General features: G+C 37.7%; 1 protein-coding gene across 1 annotated transcript in view; it reads left to right on the top strand.

The window, feature by feature from the left end:
- thsd7ba (thrombospondin, type I, domain containing 7Ba) overlaps positions 1-23,115 on the top strand; it is a 132,807-nt gene that overhangs the window by 34,569 nt on the left and 75,123 nt on the right. The window contains exons 7-11 of the mRNA XM_042427374.1: positions 8,315-8,506; positions 12,182-12,413; positions 18,234-18,349; positions 19,898-20,030; positions 21,817-21,920. Of these exons, the coding sequence (XP_042283308.1) occupies positions 8,315-8,506; positions 12,182-12,413; positions 18,234-18,349; positions 19,898-20,030; positions 21,817-21,920 (777 nt within the window). The remainder of the gene's footprint in view (positions 1-8,314; positions 8,507-12,181; positions 12,414-18,233; positions 18,350-19,897; positions 20,031-21,816; positions 21,921-23,115) is intronic.

Below are 23,115 nucleotides of genomic sequence, written 5' to 3'. Positions count from 1 at the left end.
TTAGTTTCACACATAGTCACAACGGTGTCAGGGCCAACTTGTTAAGTGACACAAACTCCCGTCAGAAGCTCTGTTTTTTCAAACAATGGCACTGTAGGCTGCAGTGATATAGGTAAGGACTACAAGCCACACTAAGCATGCAAATATGATACACAATCTCATTGAATTTCATTCCCATGGTCGAGTTAGGTAATATGTATGAAAAGCAGTCAAAGACATGGCAGGCAGTCCCCCCCATTTACAATAATTGCAATAATTGGTAGATTTTAATTTGAGGAAGTTGAGCTGAACTGAATTTGAAAAGTATACAACTGTCACTACATACTTCCTTTGTATGTGTGAAGTCTACACAAAGTAAATGCTAAATTATTAAGAATTTTCAAATGCTGGGTCATAAATTTTGAGAAAACATGTTGCTGGAGGCCTAAAGCATTTTTTACAGTGTATAGTTCTGATAAAATATTACTGTAATGAGGGAAGATGTTTGGCAGGATGGCAATCCTTGTGTCATGGATTTGACACTGTTGACATTCTCAATTAATTTAATTCAAATAAAATGCAGTATGTATATGCTCATTACACCTGATAAAACCCACACCCTCCATTGTTCTTAAACCCTGTGTTGCTATTGCAGATTCTTTTGCTATGATTATTATTTTTTGTGCAAACATCTCAATGAGCCCACTCAATGGTCAAGTTTTTCTCCAGATAGAATACACTTTTAGTTACTTTTCTGTTATGCTTGACATATAAATTTGGTGGACCTTGGAGAACACAGCCACTAATTGCCAGTCTGTCTGCACACTCAGACCCGACACATTGACGCTCTCCTTCTCAGCTGTTATACAAGCAGAGATGATGGACACTGTGTAACACTGAAATGTTGGAAAAAGGCAGGAGGGCATGTTTCTCTCCTGGGAAAAATAATGTTTAAGCTTTTGCCAGTCACGAAAGACTCAGGACTAATTGAATTTAGTTTCTTAAGGTAAGGGTTCATTCAAAGCCTTCGCTAATTCTATCCCCAAAAGATTCTGAATACTACGCACAGCCTTCATGAAGAATATACAAAATCTAATTTTGGTACACTGTTAAAGTAAGATATTACAGTGAATTACTTGCATGTTGACCTGGCCATCTCCCTCACATTCCTCATCTGATGTCCTTCAGGGTGAATGAGGAATATAAATAGACAAATAAAGAATATACAGGCAAATAATAAATAAAATAATAGAGTAGGATAACTCACTAAAATGCCACTTCACCTTATTACTGGCATGCTCTTAGTATTCCATACAGACTCAATCTATAATACAACAATCTGGATGCAAACTCCACTCAACTACCTCAGCTTGTAATGGACACATTGTAGAAGATAAGAAACAGTCCTCTCCAGAAAATGTGTTGCAGAGTAAACTGGTATATTAACTGAGTGTTGAGTCTGTTGTAAGAAATGCTGATATTTTGTATAGCACCAATATCTGGATAATCGTTCCCCTAATTTCATTTTGGGCTACTCTGTTAAGTTTGGCATTATTCCATTCCATTAAAGGGCTGTTTTGAGAAAAGAAAGAAAAAGAAAGAAAACAACATTTTTAAAAAAATTACAAAGTTTATATATTCATCAAAATCACTAATTGCAAGAAAATAGAAAAAAACATTATGATAAACAGGTATGAAAATATCTTTTCCCTATTTTAATCTCCCCATGATAAAAAAATATCGCAATTTCATTTTAATACTTAATGAATGGAACTTGCTTCAGGTCATCTAACAAATTACCCTTGTCACACAAAATTTAGACAAATATTATAGATCTATAATATAAAGATTTTAAGAAAATGTTCAACGGAGCATTAAAAATCTGATATTTGTGTCTTAAAAACTCATAAGAACAAAATGAAACAGAACAATTGGGCTTTTAGGTCATTTTTGTGAACTATAGAAGATTGACAGTCCTAAGGTGGGAGGTGATGGTCAGCAGTCGCAGGCTCTACAGCAGAGCGTGATTGTCAGACTTTGAATGCATTGTTTGAATTTGTGAAGGGGACGTTTTCAAGCTAAAAAGGGTTGTTAAGGTGCTCTTTAATGGTGTTATCTTTGGTTTGATGGGAGGAGTGTCTTGGAGTTTCCATGAGGAGGTTTCAGTAATATTTTACAGTTATGTGGAGAGCGCAATAGGAGTCTGAAACTGCTGTAGCAGGAATGTTTAGACTGACTGTGCAGAGTATAGCACCTCAATACACTGACACTGTTGGCTTGGTTTCAATTTGGTTTCAATCATTTTCACTTCTTCCAAAAGTGCAGAGGATGTTTGACAGGAATAGTCGAGGGAGAGAAGGGGAAGGTAGGAGTGACATACAGTATCTACGGAGATGAAAGGATTGTTTACAGTAATCTGACATGTTGCCATAAACAGTACACATCTGTGATATTAACACATCTTTCAACAGTGGCAGCTTGCTTTCTAATAATACAAATAAATGATCTCACCTTTCTGTCTTTGTCTACAAATGTAGTGTTGATTTTATGGAGCTGCCTGTGCTCATCAAAGGTTTTGGAGGAAGACTTCAGAACTATTTGTGGATAGGAAGTGAAAGGTTTCTAAAAAAAAAAAAAAATAGTTAAATAAGAGGCCCTTTCTGCAGTCTAGCTGATCTTGGCTTACCCTGTCAAAGAAAGATATTTTAATTGAAAGGAGCTCACTAAGTCAGTCAGTCAGTCAGTGAGTGCCTATTGCCCTAGTGTAGTTCCAAGCAAAGGCTCTCTTTCCTAGTAACTTAAAACCAGCTATAACCATCATCTAAATTATAAGTATATTCAAAGCAAAGCCAAGACCCTTTTGATGAGCCAGACAGAGTATCATCATAGTGAACACCAAAAATCGCCATACATAGATTGGTAGTAATTGTTACATTGTAAACACTTATAACAACTGAGGACACTCCAGAGCATGTGTCAAAGATCAGCAGGTGAGCCCTTGCATCTGTTACAAGCATGCTTGCGGTTAGGGAACATTTTTATTAATCTGGTTCACCCGAATAAAATTTTGCATTGTAGTAATTAATGTCATGCGGATGGAACTGCAGGATTTGAGATGTGTTTATTGTCATTGTATTGAGGCACTTGAAGTACGGATTTAATGTTTCCAGTGTGAATGAAACCATTACAAAGAATGTTAGAAGAACAAAGCTTTGAAGATAATTGACACGGATTTTACCATAAATTTACACTCAACTGGAATAAGGGAAGTAGGTGTGGGAATTGGCAGGCTCCATTCAATGAAGTGACAGACACCCCTGAGATATGGGATATTTTCTCCACTTTACTCCCTGATTGAGTAAGCATTTACTTTATAATTTCTCAGCATAAAACTAGTTTTTATATTAAGTCTGAAAAGCTCATGAACTTTTTTGCGAGGAAAGTCTATACCTCTAAAGAGTAAGAGACAGCACTTTCCCAGCAAATTTCATCTGGAGATTTAAATTATTATCTATGGCTGCTCAAGCAATCAGAAAACATCCTCTATTACCTAAATGCCAGCTTTTATTGCTTAGCAAATACATGAGGTAATTGCCCCCAAGTATGGATGAAATTGAATAGACTGATTTTTGGGCTAAGCCAGGAGAACCATAGCACGGTGATTCAGGGACATCTACCCTTGGGAAACACTTGAGAGAAAATGCATCAGTCTTTTGAAACACAGCCTGAGCACACTTCTAGTTCTGTTATGTCTATCTTCTCCTCATCTGCCTCCTGCCATCTACCAATCCTCTTGAGGATGTGTAGATAAGAGACATAATCCTCAAAGAGGACAGAAATCAGTAGATATTATACAGTATGTGCTCATCACTCCTCATGAGAAATCTACGTAATTCTTATAAATTATTACACACCAATTCATGCACTGACACTTTTATCATCACTACACTGCAAATAATATAATAGATGATATTTTGCTGCTTTAAAAATGCAACATGGAAACCTGCATGCTTAAAGCTTTCAGTGATGTCCTACTGAAGTTAATGTAATAGTGTAATTGTCCATGTGGTACAGATGTAAAGGTCTTTTACCTGATAATACATGATGTGTGAGAGTGCTGATTGTTTGACACCTCTGGTATGATTGTCTAAGTGTGATTTAGTACCTAAGTATAACCACTAAAATGCAATGACTGATATGTTCAGGAACAAATTTTATAGTATTTTCATTTTTTGCTTGCTCTACTATTTTCTTACTCTATGAGATATTGTCAATTGTTCCATCACATTGGATACATTTTTTATTTCAATAAAACTGTCTAGACCTTTCAATGATTTAGTAAATAAGGAACTGTTATTCTCTGGCTCTTGTCACATTCATGCAGAGACAAGAGCTTTCAAACTTCAAACCATGTTTTCTGCAACTTTGCAAAACACAATTATCATCCTCTAATTCATGTTAGTAACTTGGTTATGTCAATTAGAAGAAGTCTTTCATGCAGTTTTAGCTGGGTGGAATTCAATCTAGACCTGTTGCAAACAGAATTTAACATAACACAGCATCTCACACAGAGAGGCTAATGGGAACAACTTTATTGGGCTGTAAACTACACCAAAATAAAAAAAGTGCTGTGTTAGTCTAACCTGCTGGGTTTTTTTTGCCCCAAGCTTAATAAAGTTATTTTGACAGCTCCCACTGCTCCCCCTCTCTGCGCAGCAACCACTGACACTACCAAACACAAGGCAGCTTATGACTGATAGCTGACATGACAGATTTAACCCTTTCTACTGTAAATATAGAGTATGTTGGCTAACCTCCCTAAACCCACAGACATTCTGACATTTCTGAACCCAACTACAATAACTCAGCTGCGTAGTTACCATCAGCCTGAACTTATTCTGCTCGATGGGTCAGGAACAATCAGGTGATGATTAACTCAGAAAAGCAGTCGTACACTTGTGTAAGCTGTGTGTCACTGATAATGTAATTCAAAAGTTAGGGGATTGACAGGCGAATACAGCAAAAACATTAATTAGTGACCCATGCTAGTTTGTCAGAGCCCATTTTGATGTTCACAGTCATTTTGTCAACTCTGCCATGTTACTTTTGCCCACCAACTTTGTCTTAAAAGCTGCCTGCACAGAGTGGATGTGATGATTAACTTTTAAGCAAAGGTGAGGACTTCCAGTTTTTTCCTATACCTACCTGAATAATAACAATGAAGAAGATTAATTGGTAGGTGGGCGAGCAGAATAGAAATCATGGTGAAAATGCATGCAGGAGGCAGTGGTATTATCTGAGTAAGAGCCTCAACTACAGATCCCTGTATTAATAATGCAAAAGGACCCCTAGGGCAGCCATCTATTTGCAGAGTTCCCCTCACATGTAGTCTCACACATACACAGATACACTCACACACACACACATACGTTGTTCATGTTATCATATCATTTCTCTTTAGGCAGCGTTTCCGGGCAAAGCTTTGTTAGTCTTTTGTTCGTTTTGTTTGCTAACCTATTCATTAGTCCTTTGTGATTTTCAACCAGAACGATTGTTGAATAATTACAGATTTTCCATTGCTTGTAAAGGCATATCAAATACTTCTACCTTTGGCAATAATGATATAAACAATTCTTAAAATATGCAAAGAGCAAGAGGAAGACTGCCATGTTTTGCATAACATCCCATACTTGCGTATACTTCTATATATTTGTTTGATGTAAAGCCTAAGGTTGTAATAGTAAATGTGCCAAAAGAGCCTCATATATTTTTGACTTGGTAAGAATAATACGGTTAACTTTACATAGAGCCTATTCGGATTCTGACAGCCTTGATCACACCATTTTATTTACCATATTGTTTTACAAAAATGTGTTGGAAGCCAGTAGATCAGTTTTAAACCAGTCAGACTGTTGCTGCTTGCTGTAATTGTTTTACAGTTTGAAAATAAAATGCTACCTTTAAAATCTCCACTTTTTAAATTATAATTCAAAATGTGCAGTGTTATTATCAAAACAGTGCGTTAAATAGTTTTTTGCACATTTGTGTAAGTAATAAATGTTTCCTTAACTTTAGATGAAACTTTCTACTTCACAGATCCCATTTAAGGTTTTAAACATTTCCTTGCTGTATCTCATTGTCTTGCTGTATCTCATTGTCCATTTTCACACTCCAAGTGAAAAATATCTCTCTCATCTCTACAATATTTGCATAGAACCTATAGAGATGGTAAAGGTACAGTACTCAGTGTCCGTCTCTCTGGATGTGAGTCACAGAGGTTGATTCATAGAATCTATGGTGCATTCCCATGTTCATTTTATGCCCACTTTGTATAAACCATGGACGCCTGATATAATTATCTGGGTGGGAGCCATGGTGAATCAAGACAATGAATTCCCACACAGCTTTAAAATTTTTCTGTCAGTTCAAAACAATTATGTAAAGTATCAGTACAATTCCTATTCAAGTGCTGCAGCCTCCAGATCTTTGCTCAGTTCGGTGCATTTGGAAATATATAATTCTAAAAAATATTCCATGATCCTCCAGCACTTTTTTCCTGAGTTGTCATTTTACAGTACATTACAATACTACCTCCATCATGTAATTACTTCACCTGCCCCGTAATAGAAACATGTACAGTACCAGTCAAAAGTCTGGACACACTTTTCCATTCACTTGAATGAGAAAGTGTGTACTATATGCTGTTATACTGATAATGCTAAGGGCAACTAATTGTTCCCTTTAATAAAATGTTCATTTTTTTCTCATAATCACAGATGTTTTAAAATCAAATTAGGTGGCACTCTTTCAGAACTGTTTATTGCTTTTCAGCTTCAACTGGAAAGCCCTCCATCTTCAGTGCAGTCCTCTTGTATCTCCGCTAATGAAAGAAATAAAGCATCTCATACTGTATGGTAGCCTGTGGGACTTAATCATTACTTCTAGCAGACTAATGTCTCCTGCTGTATACACACCAGTTACTTTGATGGCTGGAGATCTCTGACACTTCAACTTTATGGGTGAAAGGTTTTCAAACTCCCCAAGGGAGTCTTTCACATCTATCTGATGCGGCGATACCTACGTTTGCTCTCTCCACTGCCCTCCTCTGCATCAAGGGTATTCGCTTGGAGAAGGAAAAAAAGACAAATTAATGACAAATCTGCCCTGGGGTTGTTATTGTTAAACCATATTCCATGATGTAGTGGCAGAGTTCAGCCAAGTTAATGATACTGCTCTGTGTGAGCGTACTGTATATCTGAAAACAATGTTTTGGATGCTGCTGGCATTGTTTTGACATCAGGATGGCATCCCTGTTTCTGAAATTGGTCTTTCTCTCTTGGACAGAGAGACCTTAGAGAAATCTGTGGCACTCTGCAAAATTCTGGACAGACTCCAACAAAATGTACGAGGAATGTTTTTTTGTTTTTTTTTACACCAAGGGTATTATTCAGTCATTAACATGAATGTATTTTTTATTTTTATTTTTTTTGTTGTAATTTTAGCATTTAAACACACAAAACAAAAGTCATTATCATGGAAGTACGGTAAGGAAAAAAGGCTCTGTCTTTGCTGCAGCTGTTTCACTCCTGAAAGAAGAGTTAACTTGGAGCTGTGATAAATATTTCATAACATGACTGCAAGATGAAGACTGAAGGATAGCTATTAAAACTAGCTCAGAATACCAATGGGAAGGCCTTATAATTTTCTTTAGATAAAATGAAATTTTATTTGTGTTTGACAGAACATTTAGGGAGATTGCTTACTTATGTTTGGTGTGATTTTTTTTTTATTGAGGAGGATATTTTTGATCCATAATAATGCATAAAAAAATCATTCTCATTCTACAAGTTATAATAACTACAGCAACAGCTGACCACATGTTTTTAGTTGTCGCACTGCACGTGGACTACATTTACACGCACTTCCTACGTGATCAGATTGAAAACCTGCTCAGCTCAGATGGTGGTTTGTGTATTTGGATTGCAATAAATGCATCTTAGGTGCATTTACATGTGCATTTTTATGTACTGCTCTGTAAGCTTTAATCTCATCAAATCGAGATGCATGGTAATGCTTTTTATAAATGGGGTCTCGGCTTCCTTTTTTCCATTTCATGCATCCCTTAGGATTTGAATCCAGTCCTTATGTGTGTTGGTTCAATTTAAACTTTAAAATGTTGTATTGCTATCTGATGGTTGTGAGATCAGTTCAAGAAAAGCACTGTAGTTACTAAACATGTAGTGGCTCTAACGATCTTGATTCTAGAGATGAGTTTGAACCCTTAAAACCTGGGTTAGGGTTACTCAGTTTTCTTATCTTAACTTGCCTTCCCCAGGCGTGGATGTCCCCTTTGCCCACTGCGTAGACAACCCACCTCCAACGGAAGTGGCCTGTGAGGTATCCTGTCCTTCAGACTGTGTGGTTGGCTCCTGGTCCTCCTGGTCACCCTGCTCTCACAGCTGTGCCACTAAGACCGCAGAGGGCCGACAGAGCCGTACACGCACTGTGTTGGCCCTCCCAGGAAAAGGTAATTCAACTTTCCCTCTAACTTAATTGAGTCTTTTCACACCTGGTATTAATAAATCATTCTCTTTTGTGCAGAATGTCTTGGATTTTTCATCAAAAAATGTCACCAAATATACTGGGTTTTTTGTTTTCTTGGATTTTCTGTTGGTGAGGTTTGAGTTTTATTGCATTGAGCATTATTTGAAAACTTTTACAGTTGCCACTTACAGTATAATTTATTGTATAGTGTATATAGGCTGATACTTAATGTAGGTAGAAAGAAATAAGACAAGAAGGTTGTATAATGTAATGTATAATTAGTAAGTGTGTGGAAAGTGTGAGGGAAACTTGGTGACAGCGATAATGTTCTAGGATTTAATCAGATAGCTTTGTTTTCATTTAAATGACAGCACATTAACAAAGATAAAGACTACTATATATATTTTTTTTGTTTGTTTGTTTGTTTGTTTGTTTTTTATTTTATTTACGACATCAAAGACACAGGAATGAAGTACAGATAGTAAGGTGGGGGTGGATACAGGTTAACAGCATGTACAATATTGAAATAGAGAGTTTAAGTGTAGATATGCATGGAGAAGATGAGGGATTGTTGTAGGGGAGCAGCTGTGTGGAGTGAGTTTGGGCATAAAAGTATTTGAATCATTAATGATATATGTGGCAGCAGTAATAGTAGAAACAAACAAAGGGATGGTTGGTAGAAAAAAAAATCAGTGGATGAAGGAGTAAATAAATAAATAAAAAGAAATGAATGAGGGGAGAAAGAAATTTCAATAAATCATTATGCGACAAAGATGTCAAAAAGAAAAAGGAAGCAAAAAGCAAAAGTTTCTTTTTTTTTCTTTAGCAGTTTCACTGTTGTGTGTATGTGTCTGTGTGAGTGTGTTTCCACTTGTGTGTCTGCCTCTAAAGAGTGTATGTGTGTTTGCAAGAGTGTGTGTGTGTGTGTGTGTGTGTGTGTGTGTGTATGTTCCCATTAGTGTGTATGTATGTGAATGTACATGGATGTTGTTTGTTTGAGTTTGTTGTGGCACTGGCTCATTTAATTGGTCAGATTGTTTTTGTTGTAGGGCTGAGTTTTGTTCCAGAGTTACTTGTTCTGTTAAAAGATTTAACCACTGCGAGAAGGAAGAGTTGTTTTCTGTTTTTCCAATTTAGTAAAATAGTCTTTTTGGCGATAGTTAGAGCTACCAGTAGAGGTGTTGTGATTTGTTTTTGTGATGTGTCAAGTATGTTCAAGTCAGCTAGGATGCACAGTGACGAGGATAGGGGGATGCTGCACACAAAGAACAGTGATAGTTTAGTAGTTATTTCTTTCCAGAAGTGTTGTACTGGTGGGCAGAGCCAGAGAGCATGGAAGTAGTGGTCAATTATGTTAAGGGTACAGTGAGTGCATATGTCTGATGCGGTAAGTCCCATTGTTTACGTCTTGTGCAATATGTGTAATATGTATTCTGTGAATGACTTTGTATTGAATTAGTATTGTGTTAGTGTTCATGGACATGTTGAAGGTATTTTTGCATATTTGAGTCCAGAAGTCATTATTGGTGCTGATGTGAAGATCTTTCTCCCATTTATCTATTGGAAGAGATATGGTGGAGTCAGTGGAAGATGAAAGCTTGTATAATTTTGACAAAGGTTTGTTTGAGTTAGCAATTTTATTGATGTTGTGCAATAGGGATGGTGGTTGAGGGTTGTTATTGGATGTGTTGGTTTTTGCTTTAACTGGGTGCATTGTAAGTATTGCCCCTCCCCAATACCATACTTTTGCATTAACTTTTGGAAATTCAGAAAAATAATATTATTTTCGAAGATGTTGTGTTAATGTGTTTGCTTTTTTCTTTCCATTTGGTGCCTGTGATGGGTGATTTGTTTACAAGAAAATCTGGTAATAGGTGTATGAGAGCTAGGTGACATTGTGAAGTTTGTCATTTTATTGACTATCCACCAGGCTGACAGAGTTGTGGCAATTACAATGTTTTTACAGAACATGGAATACTCAAAAACTACAACATGTATTAACTCTTACTGGGAAAACAAGAAAACCACAGACTAATTCAAAACTAAACTTAAGAAGAAAGAAGATTGAGCAAAAGGCTTTATCAGAGTGCTTTTTGAAACACTGCAGGTTTACTCTGGCTGTTATTTCTGTAGATTTCAGAGACTTTGTTAGACATTTTTCATCTTTGAAAAAAACATTTGAAGTGTGAATTGACCATCCATTATCGGGAGCTCTTTCTCTGGCCGGTATTTTTCTGCATACTCCAAGCGTTGGTGTTTTCAAGTCAGACAGCAGAGCCTTGGCAGACAGCTACTACCCATTAATCCCTGTAACCAAACGCATATCTGCAATAACAGCTGATGAAAGACTCTCACAGCTTAGCCAGGTTGCACACTGTGTTGTTTATTATCATGTTGCTGGCTTTCTGTTTGCTGGCACAGACGCTGTGTGTGCATACTGTATTTGTATCTATGTGCCTGCATGTTTGTGTGTGAAGGAATTGAAGAGCTGGGGAATGAAAAACAGATTGGAAGGTGCAGGTGTTTATTCGGTTGTGGTTCAGTGACAAACTCATCACTGTCCCTCTGTGGGTCACAGTTCACTGTAGGGCACTTATCACTCTCCAGATGACACCTATGATCCTACTTCAACTGAACTGCCCCTTGTTTTAGCTCGGTTTAGATTGGACTGTCCCTGTACTGACTGATGTAGTCCCAGTACTTATGAACTGTATTGCTAAATCTCAGCATACCCATCTCATCCCATGAATTTGTATGTCTGTTTGTACACATATTTCCTTGTATAAGTATCCATACATTTATGTATAAGTCAGTATGTCTACCTGTGTATGTTTGTATGTGTAGACACAGTATCATTAAAAATACACAGATAACATACAAAATGGGAAAACAGCCATGTGCAAGAAAAAAGGTCTGATAACTTATTTCCATGGTGGCCCAGTGCACACTGATTACATATTTGTGCATATAACATGCGCTGTAAATCCAAGCTTTTGCCTCGGATCTAAAATTAGTAGTGTAACCACTCTGCAAAAACAGGACAGAAGTAATGTAAAAACTAACCAAGCCACACTATCTTGGTGAAAACATAGAGGCTTTCACATATTTCCTGCAGTGCTGCACTGTTATTGAGGTTGAATATAGAACTGCACAATGTGTGTCCAAATAATGACCAAATATATGACAACCAACAGGACAGAAGGAGCAGAGACTGGAAAAGATTGCTGTGGTTTCGCTGTGGGCAATGCTTCAATCGGTCCATAAATTCAGATACAGTGACCTTACTGTGACTTTACATTTGTAATTCAAAGTTCTACAAGTTGTAACTTGTGAACTGTCTGCTCGGCTAACCCGAACAAACATTTGCTCAGCCGCTAAGCACCCAGCGGTCCATGATAATAAAAGCAACAAACTCCAGCTTGTACTTTAGATGAAATTCATTTTAGATTTTGTGTAAATCATATGCACTTTTCAGTGTTGCTTTGTTAGACTAACACTACTTGCTCACAAGCTGACATCTAAACACAAAACCAGCCAGATGCAGTTAGTGACTTTCTAACACAGCATGAAAAGGACTACCCAATTCCTTTTGGAGGACAAAGTTGTATATCCATCGTGTTTTTGACACTGTGGCTCTTTCCTGTGTGTTGGTGGCCAGAAGGGAAGGAGTGTCCAGCAGCTCCAGCTCTTGAAGAGTGGAGAGTTTGCAATGACCATCCTTGCATGGTGTTCTACTGGGAGGCCTCAGCATGGGGTCCCTGTATTGAAGATACCTCTATGGATCTCAATGGAACCAGCTTCTGGAATGGGACCCGTACCTGTGCTGTGGGTGTCCAAATCCGCAAAGTCACCTGTATGAAAATGAATGTTGGACCTGTCATAAACAAAAGGTACGTTCTCTCTACTGTGTATATATGAGGGTGGCAATGTTTGCTTTTTTGATACTGGTCTGTGCATCCACTATATACATATCTATACATGTCAAGACAATATCAAACGGTGAGATGCTATTTAGAGCAGCACTGTGTTCTTACAGTTTAATGTGTTAGGCTGAAGCGATGTTGTTACATGCATGTTTTTCTGTGTTGGGAGGTGAATCATCAATCATTTCCCCTCAGCGTTAACCTGTAGAGGGTGTTAAGTCACATCTGCCTACACATTGGTAGTATGACTATAAACACCAGACTTTGTGTTTTCACATATGAAAACCAGATCTAGCAGCTGTATCAGAGTCCCCCATGTTTATTTCAACTCTGGTAACAAAATTGACCTCTTGCTTGCTTATAAACATATCAAGTGTTTTTTTTTCAGACCAATGCTCAATGCTTTGCCAACTGTGAACATAATCAATAACAATTTGTCTCAAATACACAAATAAAATATCTATTCTTGAGTTATTATGCCATTATGAAAACGGCACTTTGTAACAGAATATTTTTTCTTCTTCCATCCCCGTCTGACACTGCTGCTTTGCTTAGTTTTAGATACTAGAACATGTATCCCGAGAGAAACGAATGGTAAATTATGGGCGAGGAGTAAAAGAGCTTTATAAAATCTGGGGGAGGAGTTGAGAGGTGATCATGTTTCTCTTACAGAAAAATAATTTAAGAACACATTCTCCATTTTTCTAAAAGCATCTTACTTGAAGATATATAGTTTATGCTTTCACTTACACTTGACAGATGACCCAAAGGACTTGATGCACTGTGAAATTATATCCCCATGAGTTTTTTGAGCTTTTTTGTACTTTCTGCCTGTGTTTAGGACTTTTTTTTTTTTTTTTGTGAACCTGAGATTCATTTTTCTTATGCGCCACTATTATCTACTCCTCTTTCAGCAATGCAATATCAAACACTGCTAAGGGCTTTTGTGCTGTCATTGTAATGATGTTAAAGCCCACACCAGGAAGATAGATTTATAAATAATTCACAAAGTTTGCCCTTCTTTAGCTCAATATATTATTGACAGGGCCATAAAGTGGATTATGGAGAGGATTTTTTTTTTTTTTTATGCCCGTCCTGTCTCCTGCCACAGAGGTTTTAATGAAAGCTGTCATTTCTGCTCCACCAACAGATTTCACCTGTATAGTATGCTGTGAATTCAATCATTTCTTTGCTATTTATGTGGATGCAGAGTATTCATTTAATGGAACAGTGCCTAACACATAGCCCTGTGTGTTGCTGTTCATCATAGTTCATTTTGACTGTCCATAACAAGTGAGTTAGTGCGTATATCCTGCAAAGCTGCACCTTCCTGCTGTCTACCCAACATATGCAGTGTTAGACATAACCAGGGTTAGATTGCATCTATATTGAGCTGTATACATTTGGGAAAACATACCAATCCTCACATTGTGGTATTAATACACAGCCTTATGTAGCATGTTTCCTAGACTGAAAAAGGCAGAACAAGGCTAGATAAAAGAGTTCAGACTACGACATTTCTGTTACTTTATCCCTGTTTATTTTAAACTGGGATTGAAATGCAAGGACGTCTTTAATATTTCTAAATCGCTCCCATCTGAGAAGCTGATGCCCCCTGCATACAGTATATTTGATGTTGTGCTACTTGAGAGGGATCACTTCAGTCAGCAAACATCTGATCATTTCATCCTTAGCAATAATCTCCACAGCGAGCAGTGGCTCTATTAAAGATTAGTGGGTCTCTCTTGGCATCAGTATGCAGCCCTCAGAAAAACATTCAATTGATTTTTAGTTTTATTTCTGCCTCACATTGTCAAATGTTGAGTATGAAATATATATTAATAAACCAATGCAGTAGAAATAAGTATTTGTCCTATAATAATTATTGCTGAGATAAAAAATATATATGTTGAAGATAACATATAATTACATACATTTAAATGAGTATTTAAGAGTATTTCAATAAAATGGGCTTCTTTATTGTTTATTTGAGACATATAATTGTTATGAACTATGTTCACAATGAACCAAACTCAGCAGGTACTGGAGTGCAACAACAAATAAATACTCACTTGGATTTAAATATTATTGAATGAAATATTACACATTAAAATAACTTGGCATTATATAAAAGTGATTAATTAGGCATTTTATCATTATTTTGAAGAGTTTATCAATATGTGTGAGAGACACTTAATTTTCCAAACCATGTCCCCCTAGAACACAACATCTTGACTATAAGTATGATTCTCTCATTCTGGGTGTACAATATTCCCCCAGCTGCTCCATTGCGTTGCCATGCCCTCTGGCAGGCATCACTGCAAAGAGGGAAAAAGAAGAGGAGGGATAAAGCTGGGGAAGGATGGGTTTTATGTATCTTGCCTTCTTATGCTTTGGCATACTTTGATCTCAGTCCTGTGTTTGTTGGCTTTCGGCAGTCAGTAGGATGTGGCACCATGCTGGGTCTCTAGTGAGACCTGGATCTGGTTGTTGGGCAAAGGAAGTCATTCAAACTGAAAAGAAATTGGGATGTCTATGTGTGTGTGTGTGTGTGTGTGTGTGTGTGTGTGTGTGTGTGTGTGTGTGTGTGAGAGAGAGAGAGAGAGAGAGAGAGAGAGAGTTTGTGTGTGTGTGTGGAGGTGTGTGTGTAGATGGTTGATGAAGACATCAAAGCATATCACTTATTTGATTTTACATAGCTGCATTAAACCACATCACTTCAAGGTTGTGTGAAACACAAAATATAACACCGCCAAAGGGCCTGTTACAGATATGTTACACAAGATATGTAGCAGCCTAAATAGAGGGGAAATGCATGATCATTTTTTATTTTAAAGCAAGGAAATATTGGTAAAAACTTAATGAAGTACTCTTTAAAAGGTGGTAATGGTGTCCTTGGTGTGGCAGGAATGATTCATTGGTAAACAGTTTGCATATCCTCACTTTTCTCAGGTTTAATTAGCAGCCAGGCAGTGGACTTTGATTGATTTTCTCCTAGAACACTCTGTCTCCTTGGTGGCGATACAAGACTACTGGGGCTGCGCTGTACATGTATACCAGAAGATATATACACTCACCTGGTTGTTTAAAGAAATTCTAAATTTGTTTCTCCTACTAATACGTCACAAATCTGCACAGTCCTCTTAAAGGAAAACTTAGGGATTTTTCAACCTGAACCCTATTTTCCCATCATTTTGTGTCTAAGTTACTAACAGGGACAACAATTTTTTAAATTGGTCCAGAATTGAGCGAGAACGCTTCAGCTGGCAACCGCGAAACACACTGCAGTGTAATCATATTGGGCAATTGCACCCCGTCAATGTACATCCTCTAAAAGTGCTTGTTTTTGCCACTGACAGTTATAATTGTTATCATAAGTGTCTGACAACGAAAGTAATGCTAAACACAGGAACTAGCCACCTGTAGCAGCATTATGGCTAACTGCAAAGGGATCTATATCCGGGGCAGCTTGGCGACTAAACTAACCTGGCTGTTCATGTTCATCTGCGCACGCTGCTTTGTTTACATGTATTGGGATTAACTTTCACTGCAGTTAGACTGTAAGGAAACTAAAAAACTAAGTGCAGTGATGGATTATCCCGTGGACTAGCCACCTGTAGCCAAGTAGGTCTAACTGCAGATTCACAGCATTTACACAACACACCCACTTTACTACATGGCATGCCCACTTGGTTAGGTTTAGGTGTGAGGAGAGGGATGGTTAGGGTTAGGGTTAGGGGTCAGGGGGCTGCGTCGTGTAACATGCCGTTATGGTGACAACATCAGGGCAGGTGTGTTGTGTAGTGAAGTGGGCGTGCCATGTAGTAAAGTGGGTGTCATGTAGGTCTGCAACTGCAGATAGACCCTTCTCCCTGTAGATGCATTATGGCTAACTGCAAAGGGATCTATATCTGTGGCACTTGGTTTGTCTACGTCTGAGGCTGTGGATAGCTCAGTGTCTGTTCATATTAGAGAAGTAATGTTAGTCACACAGTTACATGTTGAAATCACATTTTTTGTTACCGTGTGGAGCTGAATGTTTGGTCTAGCTAGCCTCGCTCTTTTCATCCAGTTGATTTTGTGGAGGTGAAACAATCTCCAGGATGACAATGTTGATAAATCCCGTAAATCCATTTGTAGTAGTTACACAACTGGGATTACTCCATGAGCACAGCAGCAACAGGTCCCACTCTACAGAAAAAAAAAATTCCTCTTCACTCGTGACAGCAGAACACCAGCAGTTTTTCTGAGGTAATGACACTGTGCATTGTCTTTCCCGATAGTCTTGTTGCTTTTCTGCCACCATTCTTGATTTTTCCTCTTTCATCGCCATGAGATAATCCGTCATTGCACTTAGTTTTTTAGTTTCCTTACAGTCTAATCATGGTGAAAGTCAGCCTCAATACATAAAAACAAACCAGGGTGCGCAGATGAATATGCACAGTGAGGTTAGTTTTGCTGGCAAGCTGCCCCGGTTATAGATCCCTTTGCAGTTAGCCATAATGCAGCTTCAGGCAGCTAGTTCCTGTGTTTAATGTTAATTTCATTCTCAGACACTTATAATAACAATCTGAGCCTGTCAGTGGCAAAAATAAGCACTTTTAGTGGACGTACATTGATGGGCGCAATTGCCCAACATGATTACATAGCAGCCCGTTTTGTGGATGCCAGCTGAAGTGCTCTCACTCAATACTAGACCAATTTCAAAAATTGTTGTCCCCATTAGTCACTTAGACTTAAAATGATGGGAAAATAGGGTCCAGGTTGAAAAATCCCTAAGTTTCCCTTTAACATTGGATACCAGATTTAATGTAAACCATTCAGTCCTCCATGTACCATTTCACAAACAGAAGTATTGTAAGTATGTGCATATTAAATTAATTGACTGATATGACGTATTAATAATCATTAAAGCTGCATTAATAGCTTTTCAGCCCCTTGGGGGGTGAGGAACAAGATAAAAATACAGCACTGTTATTTTATCACCTTGTAAAGTTGTTATTGTGAACATGTTAGGCAGTAATAACGTTTTTATGCATCCAGCAGGCAAGAAGCAACATTAGCATTATTTTGGATTTATTTAGCTATGGTTTGGTGTTCACCAATTCCTGAGAAAAAAACATCTTCAGCTTGTTACATGCTCCAATTTGTTTGCCACCTAGTCTCTAACTTCATTTGCTGTTTTGGTCTGGGCAGGTAGTGTGCAATGGGTTTAATAGTGCTTTTTTGCTGAAAAAACCTGCCCACTACAGCTGGAAATGAGATTGATGAGAACAGAGTTTTGTCCAGAAATCCAAAATAATGATCCAAAACAGACCTAAAGGCTCTGTAGAGTTGAGAGGAACTGCAGATTTGGGTGATCATTCTCTGCAGTTTCGTCACTGCAAGCGACACCTTTCACATTCATTGTTAATAAAAATATTGATTACTGCAGCTTTAAGATGATTGGGTTTTAAAATTGACAAGGTATTATGAGCCATAAAATACAGTTACTTTGTAAGCTTGCATGGTGGGAGGATTTCTCTTTTCATTGAACAATATTTGTACCAAGGGAAGCAACTGAATATGTGAGACAACTGTAAATTTTTATATTTGTCCACCTTTTGCCTGAGCATGCAGGCAGGAGGACATGTAATCAATCATGTTTTCTGTGGAGAGATGTGTGATGTCAAGGACAGGGCAGTTGTTTCACTGCACTGTCCTGTTACCAGCAAGACTCAGGACATTTATCATTCATCGCCTGGGGGATAAAGAGAATTTAAGACCACTTTTTGTCTGTATGTTTAGGTGTTCAGATTCTGCTCGTCCAGAAACGGCAAGACCCTGTCTGCTTCCTTGCAAGAAAGACTGCATTGTGACACCCTTCAGTGAATGGACAGCCTGTCCATCAACTTGTATGCCAGGTAGCCTTTCACATGGGTTACTATGAACTCAGTTTAGCAATGTCTGTCTAATAGCGACATGTTTTGAAAAGTAATGAGATATCCTGATGTACAGTAAAAAGCCTCCTGCGACTATTGCCGACTAGTGATAGGCTCTACCTAGGCACAGCAGAGCTTTGAGCTAATTAATAACGTCAGCATGTTAACATGCTCATAATGACAATGCCAATATTCTGATGTTCAGCAGGTGTAATGTTTACCATGTTCACCATCTTAGTTTATTGTGTTAGCATGGTGTACACAAAGTAGTACACAAGGAGTTTACAGGTATTTGGTCCAGTATTGAACAAATTATAATTTTGACCTGATGATGGCGCTACTTGAAAAGTCAGGGGATAACCAAGGTTATCACAATTCATTCTGAGGGGGAACATGGATGTCTGTACAAAATTAAATGACAATCTATCTGGTGGTGCTAGGGGAAAAGTCAGGTGATCACCAAAATTGTTAGGATACATCGCTTGGGAACCATGGGTATCTGAAACCAATTTTGTGCTAATTCATCCAGTAGACGTTAAGATATTTCACAAGATAAGTAAAAAACCTTTGAACTGCTTGTGGCACCAGAGGAAAAGTCAGAGGATCACCAAAGTCATTAGAATTCATCAACTTAGTACCATACATATTTGAACCAAATTTAATGACAATCCAAAAGTTGAGATATTTTACTAAAAGTCAAAAATGTCAATCTCATGGTGGTGCTGGAGGGAACATCAGGGGATCACCAAACCCAGTAGGCTCCATCCTCTGGGGAACAGAGTTGTTGAGATATTTCAGTCTGGACCAAAGTGGTGGACCAACTGACCCACCAACCGACAGACATTGCCATCCCTAGAGCCATGCACTAGCATGGCTAATAAAAATGTTGCCATACAAATGTGCTCTCCATTGACGTCTCTTGTGTATTCAATGATTGCATTTGAGTGTAAATGACAGTGTTAACTGTCGATAACATTAAGCTGACACATTAAGAGGAAAATGGATATTTAATGGGTTTCGATATGCATACTGTAAGAATCTAGGAAATCAAAAAGTATGTAATTGTTTTTAAAAGAATTGAGCAGGCATCTCGTCTCTGTAAATATGCTGTAGTCCATTGGGTCCGCTGATGATGTAATCACTTTCTTAATTGCACCATTTTCAATGTTTAGTAATTAGTGTTGTGTAATGAGCCTTGGAGCGTGAGCCAAATGAAGCCAGTACAATGTGGTGTGTCCAAAAACAGACTGCAGTGAAATGGAGGACAACACAGCTACAAGGGCACACTAATCAGGATCAGATCAACTTTGAGACGGCTTGTTTTCTAGGAATCTTTTCTAGATATTAGACTGCACTAGTGAGATTGTGTCGCCATTTATTTGGTGTCCCAGACATGATATGTCAGCCATTTTTCTCAGTATCATTTTACTCTCTGTTACTCCTGGAAAGCATACACTTAAATTGAACTATGCAAATAATCTGCAGCTGAACACTGCCTTTTTGTGAAGATTGTTTTTTTATGTCCAACAGAAAATGCGACCACCGCCACACAGTCTCGATACAGGATTATCATTCAGAAGTCCGCTAATGGAGGTCAAGAGTGTCCCGACACACTGTATGAAGAGAGAGAGTGTGAATCACTTCCTTTATGTCCAGTGTATAGGTAAGAGCATCATTTTTTACCCAGCAATTTTCCTTTCTTATCCAAGGATAAGTTACCTTTATTAATCTGCCCTATAATAGCACAGGGTCAGAATGTACTTTAATGTGATCTACTGTTGAATACCTAGTGCCATAAGGGTGCATTTACGTTGTAAAATGTGTATAAATGTGCTGTTATTATGGCATTTACATCCACTACCATGACATTTAACATATACTCTCATGTTCCTTACAGTGTAATGTTACTATATTTTTTTGTGAATGCTCAACATGGCTGCATTTTTGTACTCAATGAGACGAATTGCAGCAGAACAAAATCATAAAATGCAGCTGTAAGCAGCCTGTCGAAGCTGTTAAAATGGGGTATGGCCAGTTTTTGTACATTCTTAAACATTTTTTGAGTGAGTTATTTTATGCAGTTAGATAGGTGTCAAGTATTTCCATGAATGTGATAAACCATGAGAAAGGTATTGACTGACAGCTTTGATAGTTAGAGAGGGGCCATAGTTTCAAACTATAGTTAGACAAAGTAATGATACATACTGTATGTATGTAGCTAACAAAGTGTTATGTTTTCTAGCTCAAGTATTGCTTAGAAACATTTGCACTAGCATTTTTCTACAAAGTACATGGCAGTTTTGGCTGTATACCTGATGAGGCCTGCTAAAGTTTCACTTGGTTCTGTTATAATTGGTGATGGATACAGCAAAGAACATAGATATCTACACATGGACAACTGACTTATTAGTGTTGGGGCCTTCAGTTTTATGCCGCCTGTCATGAACAATTTTGAATGTGCCGTTAATGACCAATAATCAATTAATAATTAACGATTAAAAACCTATAAAATACAAAATTCCCATAATTCCCCCAAGTTATTCCTGCAAACTTTATTTAAACAACTGACATGTACTGTGAATTGGTGTTTATTGGCAAAAAAAGCGAAAAGTATTACGAAATTCTTTAAACTGGAATTTAATTATGTCAGTTATACAACATACATTATTTATACTCTTGCTGTTAAAAGCTACATCCTTTTATCAAATTAGAATATGTAAATGTTGCATGAATCAAATGAAGGGGGTAGGTGTTGTTTTATGTTATAAAAGGAGAGCGAAGTTCATAATTATCTACCAATTACTCGGAAAATGTATAGAGAAAATCAACAAGGAAAACAAACACAGGAAAACAACAGGGCTACACTCCCTACGTACTCTTGATAACCTGCCAACGTCATTCCACAATTCATATATATCAAAGTTCACACTTACAATAACAAAGTGTTATGAAGAGGGTTGTTTAGGGGATAACTAAGACATGTTGTTTGTTTGTGGTGGTTCAATGAAAAGATAATTTTATATAACAATACCTATTTTAGTAAAACTGCATATAAATCACATACACTCAAATTCTAAAAAAAACATCCCAATATGACTGAGCCTTTTTTCTCACTGTGAACTCAGTGACATTGAAAAAAAATGCATTCAAGCAGAGTAACAATTTCCAGCAGTGTTCTCAAAAAACACCAATTAAGTTGGAAATTTGGCTTACACAAATTGCACAAATTTGATGACACAATATTTTTATTTTCTTTGTTGCAGCAATGATGACAAAATTGTAACTCTCCCCCCACTTATAGAGGTTGCATTTTGGATGCATGTGGTCCAGATCACCAACAACCAACAACTGTGACAACAAAATCAGGAGACTTTTCACTTATTGTGTAAATTAAGCTGTAAAAACACACTGTCATCCTATAGTCCTTCTTTCTTTGTGTTTCTGTGAAGGTGGAGGACACACAAGTGGCACAGCTGTACTCTGGTTCCAGAATCTGTTCGACGTGGATTATCTGGAACAGGAGAAGCCTGTGGAAATGGTTTAGAAACAAGAGGCAAGTGTTTTCTTTGTTTTGTAGCCTATTATATTCTCTACACTTGTCAACTGCTGCTATACTCAATCACCTTTTTAAGCTTTGCTCTGCCACCTATTTATTGTCCTTATTTAATGAGACCTAATAGTTCTTTCAGAACTGCTCCTTTAACAAGCAAGCAATGGAAACATAAAAGATGGAGGCAATTTGTCCAGAGAGTGTAACGAGATGGACCTTTCTGTCTGTTGGCTTGATGATCTCATCACAACACTGGGTTCTTATTAATGAATGCAGCAAGTCAGATGGCCACAAGCACATCTTAGCAACAGGCTGGAAGATTAATTAGCCCTGTTAAACACAACACACACAAAGTACATACAGACACTTGTGTGCATGTTTTCTCACAGTTTTTGAAAACTATTTAAAAGCCTGTTTGGCTCACACTACAGTGCCCTTCTAATACAGATTTTTGATGATTTCATGATGATTATGTGCTTCATGGCTTGAGATTCTGAGTTCATAAAGTCTGACACTGAGAGATTTTTGCAATTTATTTTCCACAGGTTAACAATTAAAATAAACACTCACAGAGCACAATCCATTAATAATGTAACACAGTAAGAGCAAAGCCATGAACTTTTTCATTTGATCTTTTAAGTGAACCTTGGCCCCTCTCAAATGAAAAAAAAAAAATTTATACTAATTTGCTACTAAATGTTTTTGCACATAAGGTGCACTGGATTTATTTTTGTAAATCATGACTTACTTTGTCTTTGTGCATTTACTTTGCAGTTATTGTATAATGTTCTCTATGTGAATAGTATGGATTTTTAGGATAGGACAAATTAAAGCTGCAAGCAGCGTTGAACGGGCCTTCGCACCCTTGCGCACGTCGGGCCGTGGTGCAGTCTGGGCTTCTGTCACGGGCATGTAGATGTCTCCAGACCTAGGCTGACAGGTCTGACTTTACAAACGTGTAAAGTTTGGTGCGACCGGAGCATGTACAATAAAGTTATAGCAATTTCCTCTGTCATGGTGAAACATCAAATCTCAATGGTGTAAGGATGACAATTTTCTGCAGGGTGAGACATGTCTGTCTTGCTCACCCCTGTGTCATCAAAATTATGCAAGTTTTGGGCCCTTTCACTTGAATTTCAATAAATAAATTGAAAACTTTTGATGAGTTTGTGTGTAAAAGAAATTAACTTCCTAATTT

This window comes from Thunnus maccoyii, chromosome 11, assembly GCF_910596095.1.
Source record: "Thunnus maccoyii chromosome 11, fThuMac1.1, whole genome shotgun sequence".
Classification (NCBI taxonomy): domain Eukaryota; kingdom Metazoa; phylum Chordata; class Actinopteri; order Scombriformes; family Scombridae; genus Thunnus; species Thunnus maccoyii.
Note: the sequence above shows the minus strand (reverse complement) of the source record. Positions and strands in the feature narration are given on the sequence as shown.